Source organism: Odocoileus virginianus, chromosome 20 (assembly GCF_023699985.2).
Source record: "Odocoileus virginianus isolate 20LAN1187 ecotype Illinois chromosome 20, Ovbor_1.2, whole genome shotgun sequence".
In the NCBI taxonomy this organism is placed as follows: Eukaryota; Metazoa; Chordata; class Mammalia; order Artiodactyla; family Cervidae; genus Odocoileus; species Odocoileus virginianus.
In genome coordinates this window covers 14056716-14081473 of record NC_069693.1, presented here as the reverse complement: position 1 = coordinate 14081473, position 24758 = coordinate 14056716, and the positions used below count along the sequence as shown (strand labels likewise).

General features: G+C 37.6%; 2 protein-coding genes and 1 non-coding gene across 3 annotated transcripts; 2 read left to right on the top strand and 1 right to left on the bottom strand.

Annotated features, from left to right (window-relative positions):
• Window positions 1–245: 245 nt before the first annotated feature.
• Window positions 246–24368, bottom strand: ZNF569 (zinc finger protein 569). Its single transcript, XM_070450967.1, has 6 exons — window positions 24050–24368; window positions 21990–22147; window positions 19135–19192; window positions 9599–9725; window positions 9188–9283; window positions 246–2165 (listed from the first exon to the last, which is right to left on the bottom strand). The coding sequence occupies exons 3-6, from the start codon at window positions 19147–19149 to the stop codon at window positions 346–348; spliced, it is 2058 nt and encodes a 685-aa protein (XP_070307068.1). The 5' UTR covers window positions 19150–19192; window positions 21990–22147; window positions 24050–24368; the 3' UTR covers window positions 246–345.
• On the top strand, window positions 2159–4161 carry LOC110127808 (translation machinery-associated protein 7-like). The gene has a single exon (XM_070450975.1). The coding sequence runs from the start codon at window positions 3787–3789 to the stop codon at window positions 4006–4008; it is 222 nt and encodes a 73-aa protein (XP_070307076.1). The 5' UTR covers window positions 2159–3786; the 3' UTR covers window positions 4009–4161.
• On the top strand, window positions 18653–18724 carry TRNAK-UUU (transfer RNA lysine (anticodon UUU)). Its single transcript has one exon. It is a non-coding gene; the product is annotated as a tRNA-Lys (tRNA).
• Window positions 24369–24758: the final 390 nt, after the last annotated feature.

The window sequence follows — 24758 nt, the reverse complement described above, 5'->3', positions numbered from 1 at the left end:
TCTAGTATAAAAAGGTTATTTTAAAAGTATTTCTTTTTTCTGCAATGGCTAGGAGCTCAAGTATCATGTTGACAAGCTTATAGCAAATATCTTGTTTCAGATTTTAGTGAGAATGCTGAATAAATATCATTAGGTAAGATGTCTGCTGAAGGTTTTTGATGATCAGCTTTCTCATACATTTTATCCCCTTGGTAAGAATTCTGTATCACAAATGTGTGGCTTCTTAAAAAGGCTTTCCCACATTCACAGTTTTCTGCTCTAGATCCCATTATATAATGTGCAAGAAAATGCAAATTCCTTCTGAAGTCTTTTTCCATATTCACAAGATTTGTAAAGTTTCTATTTCTAATAAGTATGAATTCTCTGGTGTCTAACAAGGTGTGACTTTTGGCTGAAGGCCTTACCACACTCATTACAATGATAAGGCTTCTCACCTGTATGTTTTCTCATGTGAAGTGTAAGAGATGAGATTTGGGAAAAGGCTTTTCCACATTTACTACAGTCAAAGGGTTTCTCACCTGTATGACCTCGTATATGTATTGTAAGGGAGGAACTTTGGGAGAAGGCTTTTCCACATTTGTTACATTCATAAGGTTTCTCACCTGTATGACCTCTCATGTGTACAATAAGGGAAGTTCTTTGAGAGAAAGCTTTTCCACATTCATTACATACATAGGGTTTCTCACCTGTATGACTTCTCATATGTAAATTAAGTAGTGAGCACTGAGAGAAGGCTTTCCCACATTTATCACATTCATAAGGCTTTTCCCCTGTGTGACTTCTCAGATGAAGAGTAAGGGAAGCAATTTGAGAGAAGGCTTTACCACATTCATTACAGTCATAAGGTTTCTCTCCAGTGTGAACTTTTTGATGTGTAATAAAGTTTTGCTTTTGGCTGAAGGCCTTCCCACATTCATTACATTCATAGGGTTTCTCTCCAGAATGAATTTTTTCATGAGCAATGAGATTTGATTTCTGGCTAAAGGCTTTGCCACATTCCTTACATATATAGGGTTTTTCTCCAGTGTGAATCCTCTGGTGTCTAACAAGATTTGACATCTGAATGAAAGCTTTCCCACATTCATTACATTCATAAGGTTTCTCTCTAGTATGAATCTTTTGGTGTGTAATGAAGTTCTTCTTGTGGCTGAAGGCTTTTCTACATTCCTTACATTCATAAGGTTTCTCACCAGTATGACTTCTCATATGTACAGTAAGGGCTGAGCTTTGAGAGAAAGATTTTCCACATTCATTACATTCATAGGGTTTCTCACCTGTATGAATTCTCACATGTATAATAAGCATGGAAAACTGAGAGAAGGCTTTTCCACATTTATCACATTTATAAGGTTTCTCTCCTGTATGACTTCTCATATGAAGAGCAAGAGATGCTATTCGTGGGAAGGCTTTACCACATTCATTACATGCATAAGGTTTCTCCCCAGTATGAACTTTCTGATGTGCAATGAGGCTTTGCTTCTGGCTGAATGCTTTTCCACACTCATGACATTCGTAAGGTTTCTCTCCAGTATGAATTTTTTCATGATCAATTAGATTTGATTTCTGGCTGAAGGATTTCCCACACTCCTTACATGCATAGGGTTTCTCTCCAGTATGGATTCGTTGATGTCTAATGAGATTTGACATTTTAATGAAAGCTTTCCCACATTCATTACATTCATAAGATTGCTCCCTACTGTGAATTTTATGATGTTTAATCAGTTTTTCCTTGTGACTGAAGGCTTTTCTACATTTTTTACATTCATAGGGCTTCTCTCCAGTATGAATTCTCAAGTGTCTGATGAGGTCCAAAGTTTGATCAAAACCTTTTCCACAATGATTACACTTAAAGGGGGTTACTACAAGATGGGACAAGCTATTGCCAAATGATTTCATAGGCTCCTTATATTCACAGTCTTCTCTTCCTATAAAGATTCTCTCATAATAGTTGAAATTATTATGTTCTAAACACTTTCCAAATAAGTCATATTCATAGACACTGTGACTGGAAGGAAAAAAGTCTGAGTTCAGAGGAAATGCATTTGCAAATTTCTTATGACATTCACTGACTTTTTCTTCAGTCAGTGTTTTTGTGAATTTATCTTCAAGTTGTGTCAAAAGCCTGTCCTGAATTTTCAGCTGCTCATCCATCCCCCATATTTCTCCTAAAAGAAATTGCAAATAAATGTCACTTGTAAAATTTCCCAAGATTATACCTAATTAAAAACAAAAAAAAAATACATGTATGGGATTCTTAGCTTATAGCCTCATTTCCTATTAAGCAAATTCTAGGTTTATATATAGCTCCTATTTCCTAAGCTTCAGTAAATCCCAAGAAAGGAAATATGAGTAGAGGCAGGTATTTATGAAATAGAAATAGCTTTGATTGCTTAAAGGGATCTGAAAAAATATAAAACTGTTGGATAAATAAGAGGGGGAATTCAGAATATACAAATGAAGAAACATCAATAGAGAAAAAGGTAAAACAGGAAGCTAAAAAACCATAAAAGTATTTTACAAGATTCTATGGAAATAAACTTTCATAAATGGCTTGACAGAAATAATTTCTGGAAAATATAAATTACCTAAACTCACTCTATAAGATGTAGAAAAAAAAAGACCAATTTCCACAAATAAATTTATGAAAAGAAATCCCCCCAAACAAAACAAATAGACAAGGCCCATAGATGTTTACATGGGAATTTAAACAACTATCTAAAGGACAGCTGTTAAGCATGTGCTATACAAAATATTATGAAAGAAAAATATTTCATAATGTTTGTGTATGAGACAAACATAATACCAATACCAAATAAAGATGACAACCCCAAAAGCAAACTATACATCAATTTCATTTTTGAATATCAGTGTGAAACTCTGTATTCAAAATGACTGAGAAGGAAAAGAAAGGGACTCAGAAGCATATTAAATATAAGACATACATATGTTGCTTTTTTCCATGAATAGAAGTATGTTTCAATATTAGAGAAATCTATAAGTAAATAATAGTAACAGTAAATAGGTCAAAAGTGAAAAGTCAAGTAATCATTTCCAAAGATATTAAAAACATGTTAAAAATTCAACACCCATTTTTCCATAAAGATAACTTTATAAAATGGAAACATATTTAACTAGAGAAAAATCACAGTACAACTTAAACCTTCGTACCATTCCTAATGGGAAAAATCTCAAAGCAGTCACATTAAAATCAGGAAAAAGAAAAAGATGAGTACTATCACAACTATTATTATAGTTCAGGGTAGAGCACTGAATACGAGAAAGAAATGAGGTATAAAAAACTTGGAAAGGGTGACTTTTCTAGCAGTCCAGTGGTTGAGACTGCTCTCCCAATGAAGGGGGCATGCGTTTGATCCCTGGTTGGGGAACTAGGGACCCATGTGCTGCACAGCATGGGTCACCCTCCCGCACACACAGAAACAACTTAGAAAGGAAAAATTTACATTATTTGTCAATATTAAAACTCTTTCTTTGCAAAATCAAGAGTTACCTGAAAAATTATAGAAAGTTCACTAAGTTCACTATAGCAAATTAATACCCAGTTTTAGTTAACTTTCATATATACAAAAAGCTATTTAGAAAAGATAACAAAGGACTACATTTATAATAAAAATACAAAAAATTTGGGAATATATTTAATTAGAAAGTTCCAAAAATTGTAAAACTTTAAATGCACACACATGAACACATGAAACAGTGTTATGGATTTGAGTTGTGTGTCCCACCTTTAAAATATGTTTAAGTCCGGGGGAAGGGGCGGCAGGCACCATGTTTGGCCACAAAGGTTGCAAGAAGAAGCCCCTGAAGCAGCCCAAGAAGCAAGCCAAAGAGATGAACGAGGAAGATAAAGCATTCAAGCCGAAGCAGAAGGAAGAGCAGAAGAAACTCGAGGAGCTAAAAGCAAAGGCCGCGGGGAAAGGCCCCCTGGCCACTGGTGGAATTAAGAAATCTGGCAAAAAAGTAAGCTGTTCTTTGTGCCTGAGGCAATGATGACCCTGAGTTCCATTCCTGTTTAAACACCTGGATTCCCTGCCATGATATCTATTGCCGCCTATAGCTAGAATGAAGTGTTGTCCGAACCTATGGTACATTTAAGAATAAACTTTTGTAAAAAAAATAAAATAAAATATGTTTAAGTCCTAATGCCCACTACCTCAGAACATGAAATTATTTGAAAATAAGGTCACTGCAGATGTAATTAGTTAAGGTGAGGTCACACTGGAGTAGGGTAAGCCCCTAATCTGATTGGTTTTCTTAAAAGAAGATTGCCACATGAAGAGACAAACACAGGGAAACACTATGTGACATTAAAGACACAGATTGGAGTTATGCTGTCATAAGCCAAGGAACATCTGGGGATAAAAGAAGCTGAAAGATGCAAGGAGTCTTCTGTAGGTTTCAGTAGGAATATGAGCCCTACTTACACCCTGATTTTGTATTTCTAGCCTCTACTTTGTTACAGCAGCCCTACGAAACTTAGACAAAAGGCATATCACATTCTTGGAAAAGAACATTCAACAGCAGATATCATAGTTATTCACGAGTTAACCTATCAACTTAAAGTGGTTTCAATAAAAATGCTTGAAAATACAAATAAGTAATAGCTCAAAGGAAAATGATACTACAGGTTGCCAGCATAGAGGAAGGCATGGGTAAGAGAAGAAAAATTAGTTTTCAATATGTATCCTTTTGTATTTTAAAAAATCTGTATTGTAAGCATGTACTACATATTTTTAAAAAATTCACCTGAACACTACAGTAATTAATAAAATGAGAGCAAACAACAGGAAGGTTAAAATAGGATAAAAGAATCAGAATATAAAAGCAGAAAAACCTACCTAGCATGACTGAAAAGGGAGTAAGTACTGAGCAAAAGGGGGCTTTCCCAGGTGGCTGAGTGGTAAAGAATCTGCCTGCCAGTGCAAGAGGCACAGGTTAGATTCCTGGGTCACGAAGATCACCTGGAGAAGGAAATGGCAACCCACTCCAGCATGCTTGCCTGGGAAATCCCATGGACAGAGGAGCCTAGCAGGCTATAGTACATGGGGTTGCAACAGAGTCGGACATGACTTAGCAACTAAACAACTGAACAAAAGGGAAAACAAATAATGAGAAATTAAATATGGCCTAATTGACATATGAATTTATCTCGGATCCTACCCAAAACCACATGAAAATGAGGCAAAGAATAAAAAAGGTATAAACTAATGAAGACAAAGACTACTCTTCCATTCTAGAGAATATGTGAGGTTACTCTCATGAGAAAGATAAGCAGAAGAGCTCTACATCAAGGATGTTAGGGGACGTTTAACTTTAAGGAATCCAATATGTTGCATTTTTCTTCCTTTGTGTGCCATTTCTCAAGGATTCTCTGTTCCTTATCAGTTCCTATTAGGGGAACGAGTGAAGCTGCACGCAGCTCTCAGGACTGAGATCATGAGAAGGGGTACCTGCTTGGATTCCTTCCAGTAACTCCCTTCAGTGACTTTTTTCACATGGGTCCCCGTGTCTTTCTTTCTTTCTCTTTCTCCCTCCCTCCCTCCCTCCGGCTCTCTCTTTCACTTTCTATCGACTCCAGACTAGCAGGTTCCAGACTAGCAGGTTCCGGTCAATTAAAGGACCCCAACACACCAGGCAGAGGAATTCAGAGATAAGGAACTGGCTCAAACAGAATAAATGAAAATCTACATACCAAAGGGTAAGATTTCCAGTACTCAGTGGCTGCTTAGCTCAAAAATGGGGAGGAAAAAATAATCTCCATTTTCCTCTCTGCCAGATGAAGAATAAAGGAAATGAAAGATTCTTGTGAAAGCAGGTAGTTAAGAGACTTGGTAGAAAACAATATACTGAGCTTAAGCTTTTGAGTCACCTCAGTTTAGGGAAACAGAAAAGCTCAATTAAACAAAAGGGGTTGAGGGAGAAGGCAAGATCAGGTCTTTAAGGTACTGTCCAAGTAGAAGTGACGAAGTCCAGGACCAAGATCAAAATACCAAATGTGACAGAAAAGACTCCGTTTTTAAGATGGTAGAATGAAAAACTATCTGATCACTTTTCCTGTACACAAACAAGAATTGAAACGTCGATGCTTCAGTGATCCTAGGTGGTGGCTATAACCCTAATTATAATGAGTTAATGTTGACAAATACAGTGAAGGGTGGGACAGGGGAAAAAGGATTCTGAGAAGACAACTGTTCATGCCGATTGTGCGCAGCACAAACAGCTGACACTGTCAAAATGGACATCCCACCTTCAAGGGAAGAATTAATTAACCCATGTTTACAACATGGAAATTTGGGAGTGCAGACTGATTACAGGAGACTTGACATCCCTAACTATGTCAAGGAAACCAGGACTGAGCAAGGAAACACTGTGAAATACTATCTTTTTAGGAAGAAGTCTTGGGGTGACAGTATAAGATTCAGAGTTATGAGACTTGTAGCCACAGTTCCTTTTTGGATGAGAAGAAATAAAGCCTAAACATACTTATATTCACACAACCATGCAGAATAAAAGGCTTTAGTATGAAGCACAGACATATTCCTATACATCAAGAGTTGGCAAACTTTTTCTTAAATAAGGTTAGATTGCAAATATTTTAGGCTTCATGGGTCATATGGGCTTCCCTGGTAGCTCAGATGGTAGAGTCTGCCTTCAGTGTGGGAGACGGGTTTGATCCCTGGGTCAGGAAGATCCCCTAGAGAAGGAATTGGCAACCCACTTCAGTATTCTTGCCTGGAAAATCCCACAGATGTAGGAGGAGCCTGGCAGGCTACAGTCCATGGGGTTGCAAAGAGTCAGACATGACTAAGTGACTTCATTTTCTTTCTTTCACTTTCATGGGTCATATAGTTTTTGACATGACTATTCAACCTTGCTTCTGTAATAGGAAAGTATTAACAGTCAAGATATAAATGACTTGGTATGAATTTATTCCAATAAAACTTTATTTACAAAAACAAGTGGCTGGTCAACAGGTTTGTGCTCTAAATCTGAGAACTTTCTACCTCAGAAAAGAAAGTTTGCAGTTTTGTTTGCAGATTTGTGCTCTAGATCTGAGAACTGTCTTTCCTTTCCTAACATACTTCTTTAAAAATCAGGTCAAGAAAGAACTATTCTCACTCAAAAATGAGAAGATATTGAAATCAGATCTCTTAAAAAATGTAAGAGAAAAGAAAAAAGAAACATGCTATAAAGAAAGCAGCCAAAAATTCAAGCTAAAGCAATTATGACGTACAGAATGAAAATCTTGACTGACTATTGCCATCAATGAAAAAACTTAGTGAAAATACCAGGTATAAATCAAGAGCTAGAAATATAGAAAGATATTTATAGAAATATAAATGCATGAGGAAGAAACAATGAAAAAACAAAAAGGGCTAAAAAAAGATTAACCAGCGGAACCAAGAAAGAAATAAAGAGAAAAATAAAACTACCCAAAACAAAAAACACCATGCAAGATGGGGGAATAAAAGAGACAGACTACATAAGGATTTTTAACATTGAAATTACAATAGGGTAACCTCATTTGCAAAACTAGACAGTGGATAAAACTGAAATTTTGAAGCATTACTGGGCTTACAGGAAGTAGCCTAAATCTCCAAGAACACTGCAGTATTCTCCAAAAACCTGAGCACTATACACACACACAAAATGAACAAAACAAAACCAAGTATTAGCCAAAACCACGACTGAGAGGTAGCAGAACTGAAAGCAGCCTGAAGATGGATCTGACGTGAGTACCTATGAAAAGCCTTATTAAGTAAAGTATAAGGCTCTTGCTATCAATAAAGAAGAAAAGTTCAACTGAGGTTCCTACCAAAAGCCAGGACCTTCAAAGAACTGATCCTCACTTGGAGACGCCTCTTGGTGCCCACCAGAAGCACATGTAAATCATCTTCAGAAGGAAGCAACCCAATTTAGGACAGGAAGATTATCATAAGTTAAGATTTTAAAAAACTCAAATTGGAATCAGCTACCATCAAGCACATGAAGAATCAAAACACACTGAGTCCTCAAAAACAGGACATTTAAACCTGAGGACTTAAAATACTGGAACTGTGAGGGACAGAATACAAAAGAGCTATGTACAGTATTTTTAAAGAAGCAAAAATTAAAACACAAATCTGAAGAAGCCACAGAAATTATTAGGAAGAATCAGAAAGATGTGAGAAATTTTTGCAAAAACAAAAGAAATTTCTAAAAATACTAAATACTTATACTAAAAGTTTTTTTCAAAGGTGGATGAGTTAAGCTTCTCTGGTGGCTCAATGGTAAAGAATCCACCTGCCAGTGCAGGAGACATGGATTCAATCCCTAGTCCAGGAAGATCCCACATGCTGCAGAGCAAATAAAACTGTGTGGCACAATACTAATAAGCCCAAGCTCTAGAGCACCAGAGCCACAACTACTGAGCCCACGTGCCTCAACTACTTAAGCCTGTGCACTTAGAACCTGTTCTCTGCAACAAGAGAAGCCACTGCAATAAGAAACCTGTGCGCCACAACTAGAGAGTAGCCCCTGCTCGCTACAAATAGAGAAAGCCCATGCATAGCAACAAAGAACCAGCAAAGCCAAAAATAAATAATTTTTTTTTAAAAGGTGGATGAGTTAAAAATAAACACAATTGAAGAGAGAATTAGTAAACTGGAAGATACATTTAAAGTAATTACTGAGAAAGCAACAGAGAGCTACAAAGGAAGAAAATAGGAGATTTAAAAATATGGAGGAAAAAATAAAAAGGTCTAGGATCTATCTGAGTTTCAGTAGTAGAGTGTTAAGACAATGAATGAGAGCTAATATTTGATGATGCTGAGAATGCTGCAGAATTAATGGAAGACATAAATAAGAAGATAACACAATGAGTAATTTTATACAGATTGTGAAGAATGTGAAGGAAAGCTTCTAAATCTTATGAAACCAGTGTACCACTGACTTCAAAGCGTGACAGAGTTAGGATATTTAAGTTCAAAGCAAAAATGTGAATTTTCAAAAAAAAGTTTCAAAAATGACATCTTACATATATAAAAAATTCACACCAATCGTCAGTATGGAATTCTATGGCCTTAAAAAAAAATACCTTGGTGGAATATTTCAGAGGGATCAAGAACTTACATATTAGCTATTAAGGGGCCTTGGCCCTTCCTCACCTGTATGGTTCCCTCTCACTAACCTGGACAGTGTTTCTTTAACACTTCTTCCTCCATGACCCATGGTTCTTCTTCTTGCTCCAACTTGAAAATCACATCAGGTTTGGTGAATGGACATCCTGTCAAAGGGAAGGGATGTAAGATTTGGGCATAAATAGTAGGAAAAAAGAATCATTCAAGAATTGAGGCTAGCTGAAGGTTTTCTGAAGGATAAGAAAAGCATTGTTTCTAGGGATGCTGCCCCCTGAAACATAACCATAGATGACATGACATTTTGCTTTGAAAGCTGCAGCATGCATGTGCATGTGAGCAAAGGCATTTAAAGACCAAACTCAGTCTAACATTTGAAGATTCCACACATTTCAGAAACACTGTGGCAGGGAAAAAAGGAACTTTACTCCCAGAATTTGAGTTTTATAGGAAAATACCCTTACCCACTGTGATTAAGTTGTTATAGTTTTCTAGCATCACATTCCGGTACAGGTTCCTTTGAGCTGGATCCAATTGCTGCCACTCTTCCTGAGTGAAATCAATAGCCACATCTTTGAATGTCACCGTGTCCTGTAACAACATACTCCCACTCAATCTGAAGTCATCCATCTTATATGTTGTGGACAAAATATATTGAAACTTGTTCAGGTAATACACAAAGGTAAGAGATTATAAAATAAATTTTATCTGTTTTTGTTACTGTCTGAAAGAAAAAAATCATTTTAGCAATATCCTGTCAGTTTATGTTCATTCATTGATTCAGCAAGCACATATCTTTAATAACTACTTTGGGTTAAAGAGATCTTGGGTACTGATTTATACTGACTGTAAAAACTGGGGGAATATAAAACTTCACTCAAAGTTAACTGGTTTGGGAACTCACTAGATCCCTGTGATTCACTAACACATGAAAATAGGTTTTGGATAGAAGCAGAAAAGGGGAGAGAATGGTATACAAACTTTGAAGCATAGTAAGACATCCACTGGAGATATTCATTGATTTAGCAGTTGCACATATTGTTCATTAGGTCAGAAGAAATCTAAATTGAAAATGAATATTTATTGTTCACAAGCCTACGTGTCTGTAGCCATGAAAATTGCAGAGTTCACATATACTGAAAAAAGAGTGCCACAAACAGAATCCTACAAATACCAAAAGATATAGAAAAAAAGATTTGTTAATGAAGTTTTTTTAAGTGGATTTAAATTTTAGAATTAAAAAATTTTAAATATGAATTACAACCAGAACTATGAGAAAATAATACCAAGAAAGATTTAAAGTGTCAGAAATGAGGAATGGTGACAAATTTCTTCAAAGCAGTGTGATTTAGACATAGAAATCAAATGCACTTTTCCTAGTTAAAAACCAAAATACCCCAAAAATATAAAGGTAAGAAAAACAGCACTGGAACAAAGGGAGCTGTCCGTATTTCCTACACTTTCAGGAATTTCTGTGGCAGATGGGGTAAGATAAAAGGAAATCACCAGGAGCAAACTCACAAAAAATGTTTCTGATTATTAATTTCTAGGTCCTAAATGGACTCTAGGAACATGAACATTCACTAAGCTTCAGAGTATGCTGTGAGAATAATGGAAACTCCTGTTTTGGACCCCTTCCTACTGAAGAGCAAGGACTTGTAAATAATCAGGCTTAAGAAACCAAAGGCAATCATGGCTAAGTAAGACATCCCTCATTCAGTCCCTGCTGCAAAAACAATACTTTGGCATCCATCCATGGATGAAAGTGCCCTTGTGGGAATGGTGGGATCCAGCACCACATGCAAGGGACACAGAAGGAGTCTTGCCTACCCAAATGTTGAAAAATAAGCATAAAAGACCTCAGTTCTTGCTGTAGATCCCTGAGAGGCATGTGAACTGACTCTAGCCTCTTTTGGCCACTTCAGGAGCCCCCAGAAAATGACTGTCTGAGACAAGCACTCAACAAAAGACAGACTTTGTGAAAGTGCAAGTCTCCAGCAAAGAATTTCCAGTGCACCAATGAAGCAAAAAATACAAGTCTGGACTCATCAGAAAGGGTAAGAGGAACAGTTTGACTTTTATCTACATCACTCCTCCATTAAGGCAACATAGCTTAGGGCCAAGAGAAATCCTGGCCCATGATTTCATTCACGAAGGAAAGTAAAAATGTGTGAGTACCCTGCTTTCTCAGCTATATGGGATGGTGCCAAAGAGGGTCATTTTTCTCTCATCATATCCAGCATACTGAATTTTGAGCTTTTGAAAAGTCTGAGAGAGCAGCAGATAACACTCTCAGAGGACATTACAGAGAAGCAGATAGTACTAACTGTGTTAAGGACACCATCAAGAAGAAATAGAGGAGTCTAATAAATAAAATGAAAGAGGGGGCATGTGATATCTGAAAGATACCACAGATACAATGACCATGAGAGACTATTATGAACAGTTATATGGTAACAAAGTGGATAACCTAGAACAAATGGATAAATTCCTAGAAACATACAACCTACCAAGATTGAACCATGAAATAGATCAGAACAGATATGAGTAAGGAGCTGAATCAGTAATTAAAATCTTTCAATAAAGAAAATCCTCCTCTCCCTCCAAAAAAGAAAAGCCAAAAACTAGATGGCTTCCCTGATGAGTTTTACCAATCATTTATAGATGAATAGATGCCAGTCTTTCTCAATCTTTCACACAAAAAAATAAGTTGCACTGAAGGGAACAGGCTCAAGCTCATTTTACAAGACCAACATTACCCTGATACCAAAGGGAGATAGGACACTGCAAAGAAAAGAAAACTACAGGCCAGTGTCTCTAATGAATGTAGATGCAGACATTTTCAACAAAATATAGGCAAAGTAAAGTCAACAGCATGTTAAAACACCATGATCAAGAAGGATTTAATTCGGGGATGCAAGGATAGTTCAACACATGCAAATCTATACATGTGATACATTAATAGAAAGAAATTATGTGATCATTTCAACAGAGGCAGAAAAAGCATTTGACAAAATACAATATCCTTTTGTGATACAAACTCTCAACAAATTGAGTATAGAAGGAATGTAGCTCAACATAAATCAGGCAATATATGATAAGCCAATAACTAACATCATACCCAATGGTAAAAGGTTGAAAATTTTTCCTTTAAGACCAGAACAAGACCAAGGTACTCTCATCAATCCTATTCAATGTAGTATGAGTAATCCTAACCAGAGCACTCAGGACAAGGGAAAAAAAAATACATCCAAATAGGAAAGCAAGATGAAAAGTCTTTTTAAGATGATATGATCTTATATACAGAAAATCCTAAAATCACCAACCAAAAACAGTTAGAACAAACCAAAAAATTCAGTAAAGTTGCAGGATACAAAATCAATAGACAGAAATCAGCTCTGTTTGTATACACTAACAAGAAAATATCTGAATAAGAAATAAAACCATCCCATTCACAATAGTGAGCAGGAGACATAAGAGATGCGAGTTCAATCCCTGGGTCAGGAAGATCCCCTGGAGGAGGAAATGCCAACCCACTCCAGTATTCTTGCCTGGAGAATCCCATGGACAGAGGAGCCTGATAGGCTACAGTCCATGGGGTCAGAAAGAGTCAAACATGACTTGACATGCACACATGCATGCATTCACAAAAGTATCAGAAACAGCAAAAATACTTAGCAATAAATTTAACCAAGGAGATGAAGGAAACTGAAGAGAATACGAATAAGTGAGAAGATATTCCACATTTGTGGATCAAAAGAATTAATATTGTTGGAGCTCCCCTGGTGGCTCCGTTGTAAAGAATCCGCCTGCCAATACAGGAGACATGGGTTCCGTCCCTGATCCAGGAAGATCCCACATGCCATGCCTCACAGTAACTAAACCCATGTGCCACAACTATTAAGCCTGTGCTCTAGAGCCCAGGAGCTGCAACTATTGAGCCCATGTGCCACAACTAATGAAGCCTGCACTCTCTAGAGCCTGTGCTCTGCAACAAGAGAAACCACTGCAATGAGAAGCCCACATACTGCAACTAGACAGTAGCCCCCACTTGCCATAACTAGAGAAAAGCCCATGCAGCAATGAAGACCCAGCACAGCCAAAAATTAGTTTCATAAATTATTTAAAAAAAAAATAAAAGAATAAATACTGACCACCTTACCTGCCTCCTGAGAAACCTGTATGCAGGTCAAAAAGCAACAGTTAGAATCAGACATGGAACAACGAACTATTTCAAAATTGGGGAAGGAGTACATCAAGGCTGTATATTGTCACCCTGCTTATTTAACTTATATGAAGAGTACATCATGTGAAATGCTGGGGTGGATGAAGCTCAAGTTGGAATCGAGATTGCCGGGAGAAATATCAATACCTCAGATACGCAAATGACACCACCTTTATGGTAGAAAGTAAACAGGCACTAAAGAGCCTCTTGATGAAAGTGAAAGAGGAGAGTGAAAAAGCTGGCTTAAAACTCAACATTCAAAAAATGAAGCTCAGGGCATCTGATCCCATCACTACATGCCAATAGATGGGAAAACAGTGGAAACAGTGACAGACTTTATTTTCTTGGGCTCCAAAATCACTGCAGACAGTGACTGGCAGCCATGAAATTAAAAGATGCTTGCTACTTGGAAGAAAAGCTATTGACCAACCTAGAGAGTGTATTAAAAAGCAGAGACCAAAAAGCAGATGAATGCATACAGAAGAGGTAATACATACATATACAATGCAATATTACTCTGCCATGAGAAAGATGGGATCCTGCAATTGGCAACCCCATGGATAGACATGTCAGGGCATGTCAGATGAAGAAAGAAAATACTATGATATCCCTTATATGTAGAATCTTGAAAAGTCTAAATTATAGAAGTAGAGAATAGAATGGTGGTTGCCAGGGGCTGAGAAGTGGGGGTAATGGGAAGATGCTGGTCAACACATAGAAAAATGAAATAGAGGAATCCTGGTTCCCTGTGCCTTAGAGATACAGGACAAGTGTTTTCATTTTGTTTTGTTTTGTTTAAGGTACCTAATTCCTACAAAGACAAAATTCTGTCCTGTTTAAGCAACTGTTATGTAAGATTTCTGTCAAACAGTCAATAACACTAGGTAAATCTATTAAGACAGATAAATGCTCATGCCAGAAAGAGAACTTTTCAAAGTGCTATTTTTGTGGCAGCCATGAAAATGTGCTCCTAGATCTCCTTCAGGAGAACCAGCTATGAGAAGCGTCATTGATAAACCATCTCCAGCTATTCTATCTTTAGTTCTATTACTGCATTCATGCTGAGACCATCCTATTCTCAAGCCACTACTGGCTATTTTTCCAGCTTAAGTATGGAAAAAAAAAAAGATTAACTATGGTTAGGGTATTAGGGCCTGAACCATGATCTTAAATTCTGTTTTTCTTGATCTAAGTTCCCTATGCTAATTTTAAAATTTCCATGTGGAAATGTTTTCTTTCTGAAGTTTTATTATTAACTTCCTATGTAATTGCATTGTGGAATATATACAGTTTGTACTTTGAAATTTATTGAATTTTATTTGGGCCTAATATATGGTCAGTCTTTTAGTTTTTCCATACCTAAAAAGGGGATATTAATTGTTTCCAGGCTATAAGCTATGACAATCAATTAGCTCTATCAAATTATTATTGGAAGTTATGTTCATTTTGTTGTCTATGTGTCTATCATGAGCTAAGGCAGATCAATAAAAGTTTCCTACTAATATGTTTCTTATTTTTCACAGTATTCCTTATAATAAATTTTATGCAGTTTGATGCAGGAGTAGTCCTAACCATTTATCTTTATTATCTAATGCACTAACTGGCATTTTATTTATTTATTTTTCTAACTGGCATTTTAAAGTAACATTCTTTTTGTTTGTTTAAAGCTTACTGTCTTGGATGAATGGATAGAAGATATGGTATATAGTCAATGGAATACTACTCATCCATAAAAAATAATAAAATAATGCCACTTGCACCACCATGGATGCAACTAGAGATTATCATACTAAGTCAGAAAGAGAAAGACAAATACCATATGATGTCATTTATACATGGAATCTAAAATATGGCATAAATGAACTTATCTACAAAATAGAAACAGACACACAGATAGAGAACAGACCAGTGGTTGTCAAGGGGTAGCAGGGGAGGAAGAGGGATGGACAAAAAGTTTGGGGATAGCAGATGCAAACTATTACACTTAGAATGGATAAACAACAAGGTCCTACTATATACAGCACAGGAAACTATATCCAATTTCCTGCAATAAACCATAATGGAAAAGAATATTTAAAAAATAATGTATATGAAGAAGGAAATGGCAACCCAATCCAGTATTCTTTCCTGGAAAATTCCGTGGACAGAGGAGCCTGGAGGGCTATAGTGTCCATGGGGTCGCAGAGTCAGACATGACTGCGCATGCACACACAGTGTCTCACGTATGGAGTTTTCATCCAAAGAGAACCTAAGACTTGGAGTTCCAAAAACTCATTAAGAAAATAAGAACATTTAAAAAAAGAATGTATATATGTGTATAACTGAGTCTACAGCATAAATAAGCACATTAAATCAACTATACTTCAATTAAAAAAATAAACCTTATATCTTGAATGTTGTATTACCTGACATTTAAAAATAGCCTTTATCTTTTAAAAAAAAAAACCTGCATGATATGGCTTTCCTTAAACAATATTTAAAATTTCTCTGGATCAAAAGCTCCCATCTATAAAATGAAAATGTTGGAATAGATATTTTTTCTCTTTTAAGAGTTAATCATTCTCAATAGAAAAAGGAACAGTTAGGAAAATGATGAGATTCTTTCATGTATCCTGGATTTTATGACAGACTGTAAAAATAATCTTTTTTAACAGAAAATTTTGCTTTTCTCATTATCATGTTTATTTACTACTTAGAATCCAGTTAGCAGTGAAATAGCTCACTATTTTAGGTAACACATACATTATTTCAGGTAACATATACCTATTCCATATTAGGTTTGTGAGAAGTAACATAATACTCAGCAGTTTTTGCCATTAACTTTCTTACCTTTCTTAATAACAACACTAACCCTCTTTTTCCAAAAATGGAACTGTAGCATATGTTTTGATTCATAACTCTTCTACAACACCTAGGTACAATGTATCAACAAGTTCATTTGATTCAGTCACTGAAATCTCAGCTCTTCTATTTCTTCTATATGTTAAAGTAGTAGAACCAGAGAATTAAACAACTGAACCTTTTTTTTTTGTTGTTTTTTTGATAGCTCAGAGACGATTTGAGGGCTTCACAGTAGTTGAGGTTTTCATTATGAATATTAACTGCCACTAAAGAGAATGAGAAAATAATTCACGTTTGAGCCCTAGAGTTATAGGTTTTTATTCAGTAAGTTACTGAGTTACTAGATATGCCCAGCACTGGTTTAGAGTCCAAGGATATAGCTGGAAGATAGACATAAGTTCTTGTCCTCCTGGAACTTACATACTAGTTGAGGGAAATAAATGAAAACATAAACAAATAGGAAAGAGAGATTCTTTTTTTTTTTTTTTGGAAAGAGAGACTCTTTATGAAGACTATATAAGGTAATTCATGTAAAACTTTGATTAACAATAGATATTATTATTTACAGTTTATATTGGGCATTTCTTCTTTTCAATTGTGGATTTTTTTTCATGTCTTATATGCAATTTTCTATTGGATTTTAATTTAGTTTGTAAATATTTAAATACCAGATTTGGTTTGTCATATGTATTACTAAAATTGCTGTTAGGTTTTGCAAATTTACTTTATTTATGGTGATTGTATCAACAGAAGAATGTAATTTTTATGTACTCAAATTTAGTTGAGCTTCTGTTTTATTACCTATGAGTTTGACATTATATCAAAAAACAAGCTAGTGACCATAGAAAATACACTCAAGATGTTGTCTTGGAGTAACTAAGAACTCCCATACACTGTTAAGGGTATAATTTTGGACAACCACTTTGGAAAACTGTTTGGCAGTATCATTAAAAGGTAATCTTACACATAACTTATGACTCAGCAATTCTACTTTGGTAGAAAGAGATATGTACATATGTGCAAAAAAATCTAATAGAAAGTTTACAGGAACAATATTTTAATTGTTCCCAAATAAAAATTACCTAAAGCCAATCAATAATAGAATGGATATATAAAATTATGGTTTATTCATATAATTGAATAATATATAGTAATAAAGTTTAGTGAACTACAGCTTACTTGCAGCAATTCAACATAAATCTGACAAAATATTAAACAAAAGAAGTCAGGCACCAAGTACACAGGTTACATACAGTTTAAAAATATGCAGAAATAATCTATAGTGATATAAGCTAAACAGTGGTTACCCCTGGAGTAGGGGTAATAACTTTGAAAGATGCAGGAGTTCAATGGGTGTTAGGGTAATATTATATTTCTTGATCCAGTGCTTATGCTGGCTACACATGTGTGTTCACTTTGAAAATTAACTGAGGGAAAAACTAGACATACAGAGAAGCTGTGAGATAGGGGCACCTGGTCAAAGAAAGGTATGTTGCAGTAAAGCAAAGCTTTGAGCTGAGAGTAAAAAGGCAGTAAATTGAAATATGTTTAGTAGCTAACAGTACAGGAAAATCTGAAAGAGAAAGATTCCAAAGGAAGTTTGAAGAAAAAGGATGAAGTTCTGAGGAAATGTCCTTGAAGAGGAAACAGACACTGCTTACTCTAAGAGTAAAATGAAGAAATAAGGAACCATGGATTCATTACAACCACATTCACAAAAACCAGGTATACCAGGCATTGTTCTAGGGGCTGTAGATACAGCAGTAAACCAAGTAAAACTTATACTCTGTTCACATTCTAGTGGATTGAAAGTATAAGAATTTACCATAAATGATTACTTTAGATTGTGGCCAAATCACAGCAAACATACATGGAAAAAGATAATTATATAGGGTCATTTGAAAGGCACATCCCATCTATTTCTTCAGATAGTCTGTTTTTTATTTTTAAATGAGGTATGACATACATAGAATAATGTGGTAAAATGCACTAATCTTAAATGTACAAACTGAGACATTTTTATACATTTACGTATTTGTGTACCCATCAGTCAGGTCAAAATATAGAACATTTTCAGCATACTAGAAGATTCTCTCATATCCTGTCCCAGTAAATACCTGCTCAGTAACCACTATTCCCTAACACTGAGATTAGTTTTCTCAGTTTTCAAACTTCATATAAAAGGTACCACACAGAATGTACTCTCGTCTGGCTTCTTTCATGTCACATGTTTGTGAGATTATCCATATTGTTGTAAATTGCAGTAATCTGTTTTGGTGTGTGTGTGTGTACACTATCCCACTGCATGAAGAGAGAGAATGTGTGTGTGTGTGTACTATCCCACTGCATGAAATACTATCTCTTTTTCTGTTGACGTTGATTTGTGTTATTTCCAATGCTGGGATATTTTAACATATATTCTTTGCTTTATCCTTGATCAAAACAGACCACCTCCCTGGTGGTCTAGTGGTTAGGATTCAGCACTTTTACTGCTGTGGCCTGGGTTCAATCCCTGGTCAGGGAACTGAGATCCTGCAAGCCATGCAGCACAGCCAAAATTTTTTTTAAAATTATACAGAAAACCCCGGACTATCAGAAAAGCTGTTTCACCAACTACAGAAAGTCTCCCTATATATATTATATTGATTGACCTAGGTGCCAATGAAAAACTTACTTAAATATATAATGAATTTCTGCTCTTGTTTACCTATAGTAATGAAATTCAAAACTGAAGCCCAACTTTAATCTCTCTAAATGAATACAATTCGGCATAATCATATTTTAACTTTCGTGGTCTTAATCTTTCAACTCTGTTTCCTCTGAAAATACGTTTTATCTGTATAGGATTTTCCAGTTTAGTGTATGGATTACTACAATTCCCGTAAACTGCTCTGTAAAATAAAGCAGGGAACAAATATGCTATTTAAAATTTACCTGGAATTCATTCATTTCCTCTTCTTTCTGGGAATGGACTGGGCCTGAGAAGGCAGAGCTGAAAAAGAGAATAAAAGCCATGAGACAAGGTTTGCTTTGTGGTTTGAGAAACCTGTACCCACAAGGTAGATTAAAGGTCACTCTATAGCAAAATGATACTTGGAGCAATCAGAAAGGCCAAGAATATACATTCCCCAAAGATGCTGATAGGTATAAAGATGACTACTATATCATGGAGAGCTTAAGCATATTCGGTGAACAAGAATAGAGGTGTGTACGTAGGAGATGCCCCATGAACTTATCAATAGCTCTGTATCAGAGAAGGGGTTCCCAGGTGGCACTAGTGGTAAAGAACCTGCCTGCCAATCCAAGAGATATTAAGAGATTCAGGTTCGATCCCTGGATCAGTTCAGTCCCCTGGAGGAGGGCATGGCAATGTACTCCAATGTTCTTGCCTTGAGAATCTCATGGACAGAGGAAGCTGGCGGCCTATGGTCCACAGGGTCGCAAAGAGTTGGACATGACTGAAGCAACTTAGCATGCACGCATGCATACATACACAAGCATACTTTATATCAGCTACTACAATTATTGACTTAACTATTTACACAGAAAACAACAAATTCTTATATAGCTAACAATATTCCACATTTTCTAAAACAAGCATGGTGATAAAAAGAGGGATTGTCCTATTTTGAACATTTGGCAACTAAAGGGAAAAATATCCTTGTCTTTCCACCCTACTTCCTCTCGCATTTCAACTCAACCACTTTTCACCACCATCAGGAACTTCCATTCCTTCATTACACAATTTTTCATTTTCCCTCACCCTCTTCCCACCACTTTTCTACTTACCTGGCCTTGAATCCACGGTCAATTAGTATAATTAATTCTTGCTTAGACTCCCTTGCCCCTTTCTCTCACATCATTCTTTCTTCATGAAACCAACAACTCTGGTTAAATTTTACTCTCCGCTCCCCTATCTGTGGTGACAACCATGCATATGAACAGTGCAGGAGGAAAAAATCAAACAACCACGTGGAATAGGCTCAATTTAAATTCACGAAAACAGCAAGTGGGTCTTCAATGCTGTCTGGAAATCATATTATATTTCTCTACTCTATTCTCTGTCCCACTCTCCTAAGTGATTATTTTATTCTTTTCCTTTATCCTCAAACCCTAACGTTTGTTCTTCCATTTAAGGAGATATCTATAGCATTTCTCCCCTTTCCTCCTTTATCAAGTTTCTCTCTCTGTTGAATCATTTCACTCAGTATATGAACAGGGTTATTATTTACCTCCTAACTCCACCTACCACTCCATTTCATTCCTTCCATTAAGGGAAAAACCTTAAAGTGTTGTTTACACTTGTTATCACCAATTTTTCTTGTCCAGTTTTCTCTATAGGTCCTTACTTCACTGAAACCGCTTTGCAGGGTGACCAACAATTTTCGTGTTGCTAAATTCAATGTTACTTCCTCAGTCCTCTTTTGCTTGGGCTATCAGCTGCATCTGACAATTTTCATTAAAACACATTCTTCCCTCAGTTTCCAGGATATCACCGAGTTTTCTCTCAATCATTCTAGCTGGTCCCTTTCAGTCTCTTTTGCTGATTCCTCCTCATTTCCCAGACTTTGTCATGTTGAAGTGACCCAAAGATTAGTCCTTTACCTCTATCATTTTCCAGCTACTCTACCAAGTGATCTCATCCAATCTGGTTGTAAATGTCACCTAAAAGGGGCTTCCTAGGTGGTATCGTGCCTGGGAATCTGCCTGCCAATGCAGGAGCAGCAGGAGTTCGATCCTTGGGTCAGGAATAGCCCCTGAAGTAGGAAATGGCAACCCACTCCAGTATTCTTGCCTGGAAAATTCCATGAACAAAGGAGCCTGGCGGGTTACAGTCCACGGGGTCACAAAGAATTGGAGATGACTGAGCACACATGCATGCACATGTGTATCACCTACATGCTAATAACTGCCAAGTGTATGTCTCCAATCTGAGACCTTTCTTTAGAACTGTAGACTTGTATATCCCACTGCCAACTTAATATTTCCACCTAAATACCCAATGGGCACCTCATACTTCACATGTAATATTCCAAACTGAAATCTCACTATTTCCCTATGCCCCAGGTTTTTCCTACCTTCTTTCCTTTCTCAGGTAATAACTCCAATCTTCAAATTGCTCAGATTAAAAAATACTGTGTCATCCTGTCACACTTATACACCACATCAGTTCTGTCAGAAAATTGCCATACATGACTACTTCTCACCATTTTTACTACTCTCATCCAGGTCACCAACATCTCTTCCCTAGATTAATGCAATAGTTTCCTAACTGGTCTTTCTACTTCTTCCCTTGTCCTTGTCCTCTTCCCCTAATCCTCTCCTCAGACCAACCAAAGCAATCCTCTTAAATCATAAGCAGATAATATCACACACATGTTCAAAACTCTCCCATAGCTTTCCACCTCATTCTGAGTAAAAGTCAAGATCATTAACATGGCCCACAAGGACCAACCTGATCTGGCCTCCGGCCCTTCAATTACCTTCCTTCTCTAATCTCTCACTACTCTCCCTCTTATCTGCTCTATTTCAGCCACCCTAGCCTCTTGGTAATAGGCATATTTCCACCTGGGCTTTTCTAACTGGTGGTCCCTCTTCCCTTAATTATATGCATGTGCTGTGCATAATTAGCTCCTAATTTCCTTCATATCATTATTATTACATTTTCAGGATGCATTTCTAGTTACCCCACCTAAAACTCCAAGTCCTATCCCTGATTCTATATATTCTCCTTCTTTACTTCTTAGAAATTTTCACTATGTAATATATGTTATATTAAATTTACTTACCTCACTTATTATCTGACCCACAACAATTTAAGTACCATGATAGCAGAATCTGTCTGCTTTGTTCAATGCTATATCTCAAGCACTTTTAATTCCTGTCACATGCAGCATTCAATAAATGGTGAGTAGATGAATGAATAAATCCATAATACCTGAAGAACCTGGAAATTTGAAAACAGAACATTGCTTTAGAAAAATAACTTAGAAAACACATAATTTACAAAAAAAATTGTTTTTAAAATGGTTGACTTCAATAGTAATCAAATAACTGCAAATTAAAGGAATTATTTTACATCTATGAGATTAACAAAGATTACTAATATTAATGATAAACACTGTTATCAAGGGTGTATAAATACAGGCAATCTAATACTATGCCAATAATACTATAGGTTAGATGGAACCTTCAGTTCAGTTCAGTCGCTCAGCCATGTCCGACTCTGCGACCCCATGAATCACAGCACGCCAGGCCTCCCTGTCCATCACAAACTCCTGGAGTCCACTCAAACTCATGCCCATCGAGTCAGTGATGCCATCCAGCCATCTCATCCTCTGTCGTCCCCTTCTCCTCGTGCCCCCAATCCCTCCCAGCATCAGGGTCTTTTGCAAAGAGCCAACTCTTCGCATCAGGTGGCCAAAGTATTGGAGTTTCCGCTTCAGCATCAGTCCTTCCAATGAACACCCAGGACTTATCTCCTTCAGGATGGACTGGTTGGATCTCCTTGTAGTCCAAGGGACTCTCAAGAGTCTTCTCCAACACCACAGTTCAAAAGCATCAAATTTTTGGTGCTCAGCTTTCTTTACAGTCCAACTCTCACATCCATACATGACCACTGGAAAAACCACAGCCTTGACCATATGGAACCTTACCAGAGAATAACTGGATAGAATTAGGGAGTCTTTGGACTTCCCAGGTGGCGCTAGTGGTAAAGAATCCACCGGCCAATGCAGGTAGAACTAAGAGACACAGGTTAGATCCCTAGGTTGGGAAGACCCACCGGAGGAGGGCATGGTAACCCACTCCAGTATTCTTGCCTGGAGAATCCATGGGCAGAGGAGCCTGGCAGGCTGCAGTCCAAAGGATTGCACAGAGTCATGAAATGACTGAAGCGACTTAGCACAAACACAGGTAGTTTTTAATAAGCAGATACACTTCAACTGATCAGTTCCACTTCTAAGAGCCTGCCCCCTGTCCCCCGAAAATTAATAAAGTGCATCATAACATGTGCCAAACAGTTGCTAATAAACACATTCTTTACAATGGCAAGAAGTTGAAAAGAACCAAATTACCCATCAACAAGAGTAAATGCATTAATATGTATACCATAAAAAACCTGTTAAATGACATAGATGTGTGTTTAAATGTAAAAGTATTAATTGCACATTGTTAAACGCCATAGGTAGACTAGACAATTGTATGTACAGTGTGATTCCAACTTTCAAGCTACTGTGCATATATATGTAATATATTCACGGGGAATGAAAAGATGGGAAATAGATTTTGATAGTGGCTGGAAGAAGTATGAATGATTCTTGTTTTCTTGGAGCTTTTCTTTATTTTGTGAATTGGGACTGGGAGTAGGGGGCAAGGAGCATGAAGTTATTACTAAGCACACAAAATGTGGCGAATACACGAAAATGAAATTTGAAACAAATACTAAGACAACGTGTTGGGGCTACTGATGTCTAACAGAAAAACATATTTACGATGACCATAACCAAAGAAACGAAGCACTGGTACAGTCTCACAAATCACAAACAGGCTTCGTAGTTCGAAGCCACATTCATATGGAAAGAGAAAAGGAAAATAAATACACATCCACAAAATCCGCCTACACACACGACTCCACGGCCACATGAATCACGGACAAATGTCTAGAAAATAAAGTCCTATCGAGTCACACGCTCAGTTTTTCACCCTCCACTCCCACGTACTCAGGGAACCCGCCGCCCCTGCCCGGCGTCCTCCTCCAACAACACAGGCACCCGGTGGGCCGCAGGCCCCTGCTCCACCCAGCACAAAGAGTCCCGGACTCTGAGCTCGTGGCTTCCCGAAGACTCACCAACGAGCCCGCAGACACAGGCCCCAGTTCCTCACCTCAACACCGCCCCAAAGGCACAGCCGGTGCGGCCCGAGTGAGGGGTGCCACTCAGGTCAGCGCCGACTGTGGCGGTGGGCAGCACCAGCCCAGGTCCGTTAGACGCAGCTAACTCTTCCCAGAGGCCCCCGCGGCTCGCCGAGGAGGGACTGGCCCTCCCGTTGTCGGGGTAACCGGAATGACCCACCGCACCATGGAGGGGCTCTCAGATCTGCCGAGGGACCTCAGCTGAGGGTTTTGCAGCAGCTGCCTCCCATAAGTCTGACACTCGGAGCCTGGGAGTGCTTACTTGGTGCTGAGGAGAATCTGAAAAGGTCCGCGGTTTTGCTGCCCAGAACTACATTTCCCAGAGGCCTCCTCGGTCCAAATCTATTTTCTGCAAAAAGTCGCTTGCTGCGTGCAGTTGGCTGTATCTTCGGCTTTTCGGCGTTATGGTGTATGGTCCGTGAAGGAAGCATCGCTGAGTCCGTTTAGTTCCGTCTGATCCCGGCCCCACCTGGGACTGGACTTCAGTGGGGTGAAGGTGGGAAAAGATCTGGGCGCCGTGACGAGAAGAGATGGGCCAGCCTGAGCCTCAAGCTCCTGGCGGCAGTCAGAGAAGGGAGGAGTGCCCTTGGGTGATCGAGTGTGGAAGATTTCTGCGGTGGAATTTGGGGTAGGGAGTCTAGCGGGT

Excerpts from the sequence above, each read along its gene's own strand:
- ZNF569 (XM_070450967.1), bottom strand. Across the intron at positions 9,284-9,598 it reads TAACAACTTAATCACAGTGG|GATGTCCATTCACCAAACCT; the intron begins GTAAGGGTATTT and ends TCCCTTTGACAG. Across the intron at positions 2,166-9,187 it reads GTTAAAGAAACACTGTCCAG|GAGAAATATGGGGGATGGAT; the intron begins GTTAGTGAGAGG and ends AATTTCTTTTAG.
- LOC110127808 (XM_070450975.1), top strand. The coding sequence starts at position 3,787 with ATGTTTGGCCACAAAGGTTGCAAGAAGAAGCCCCTGAAGCAGCCCAAG.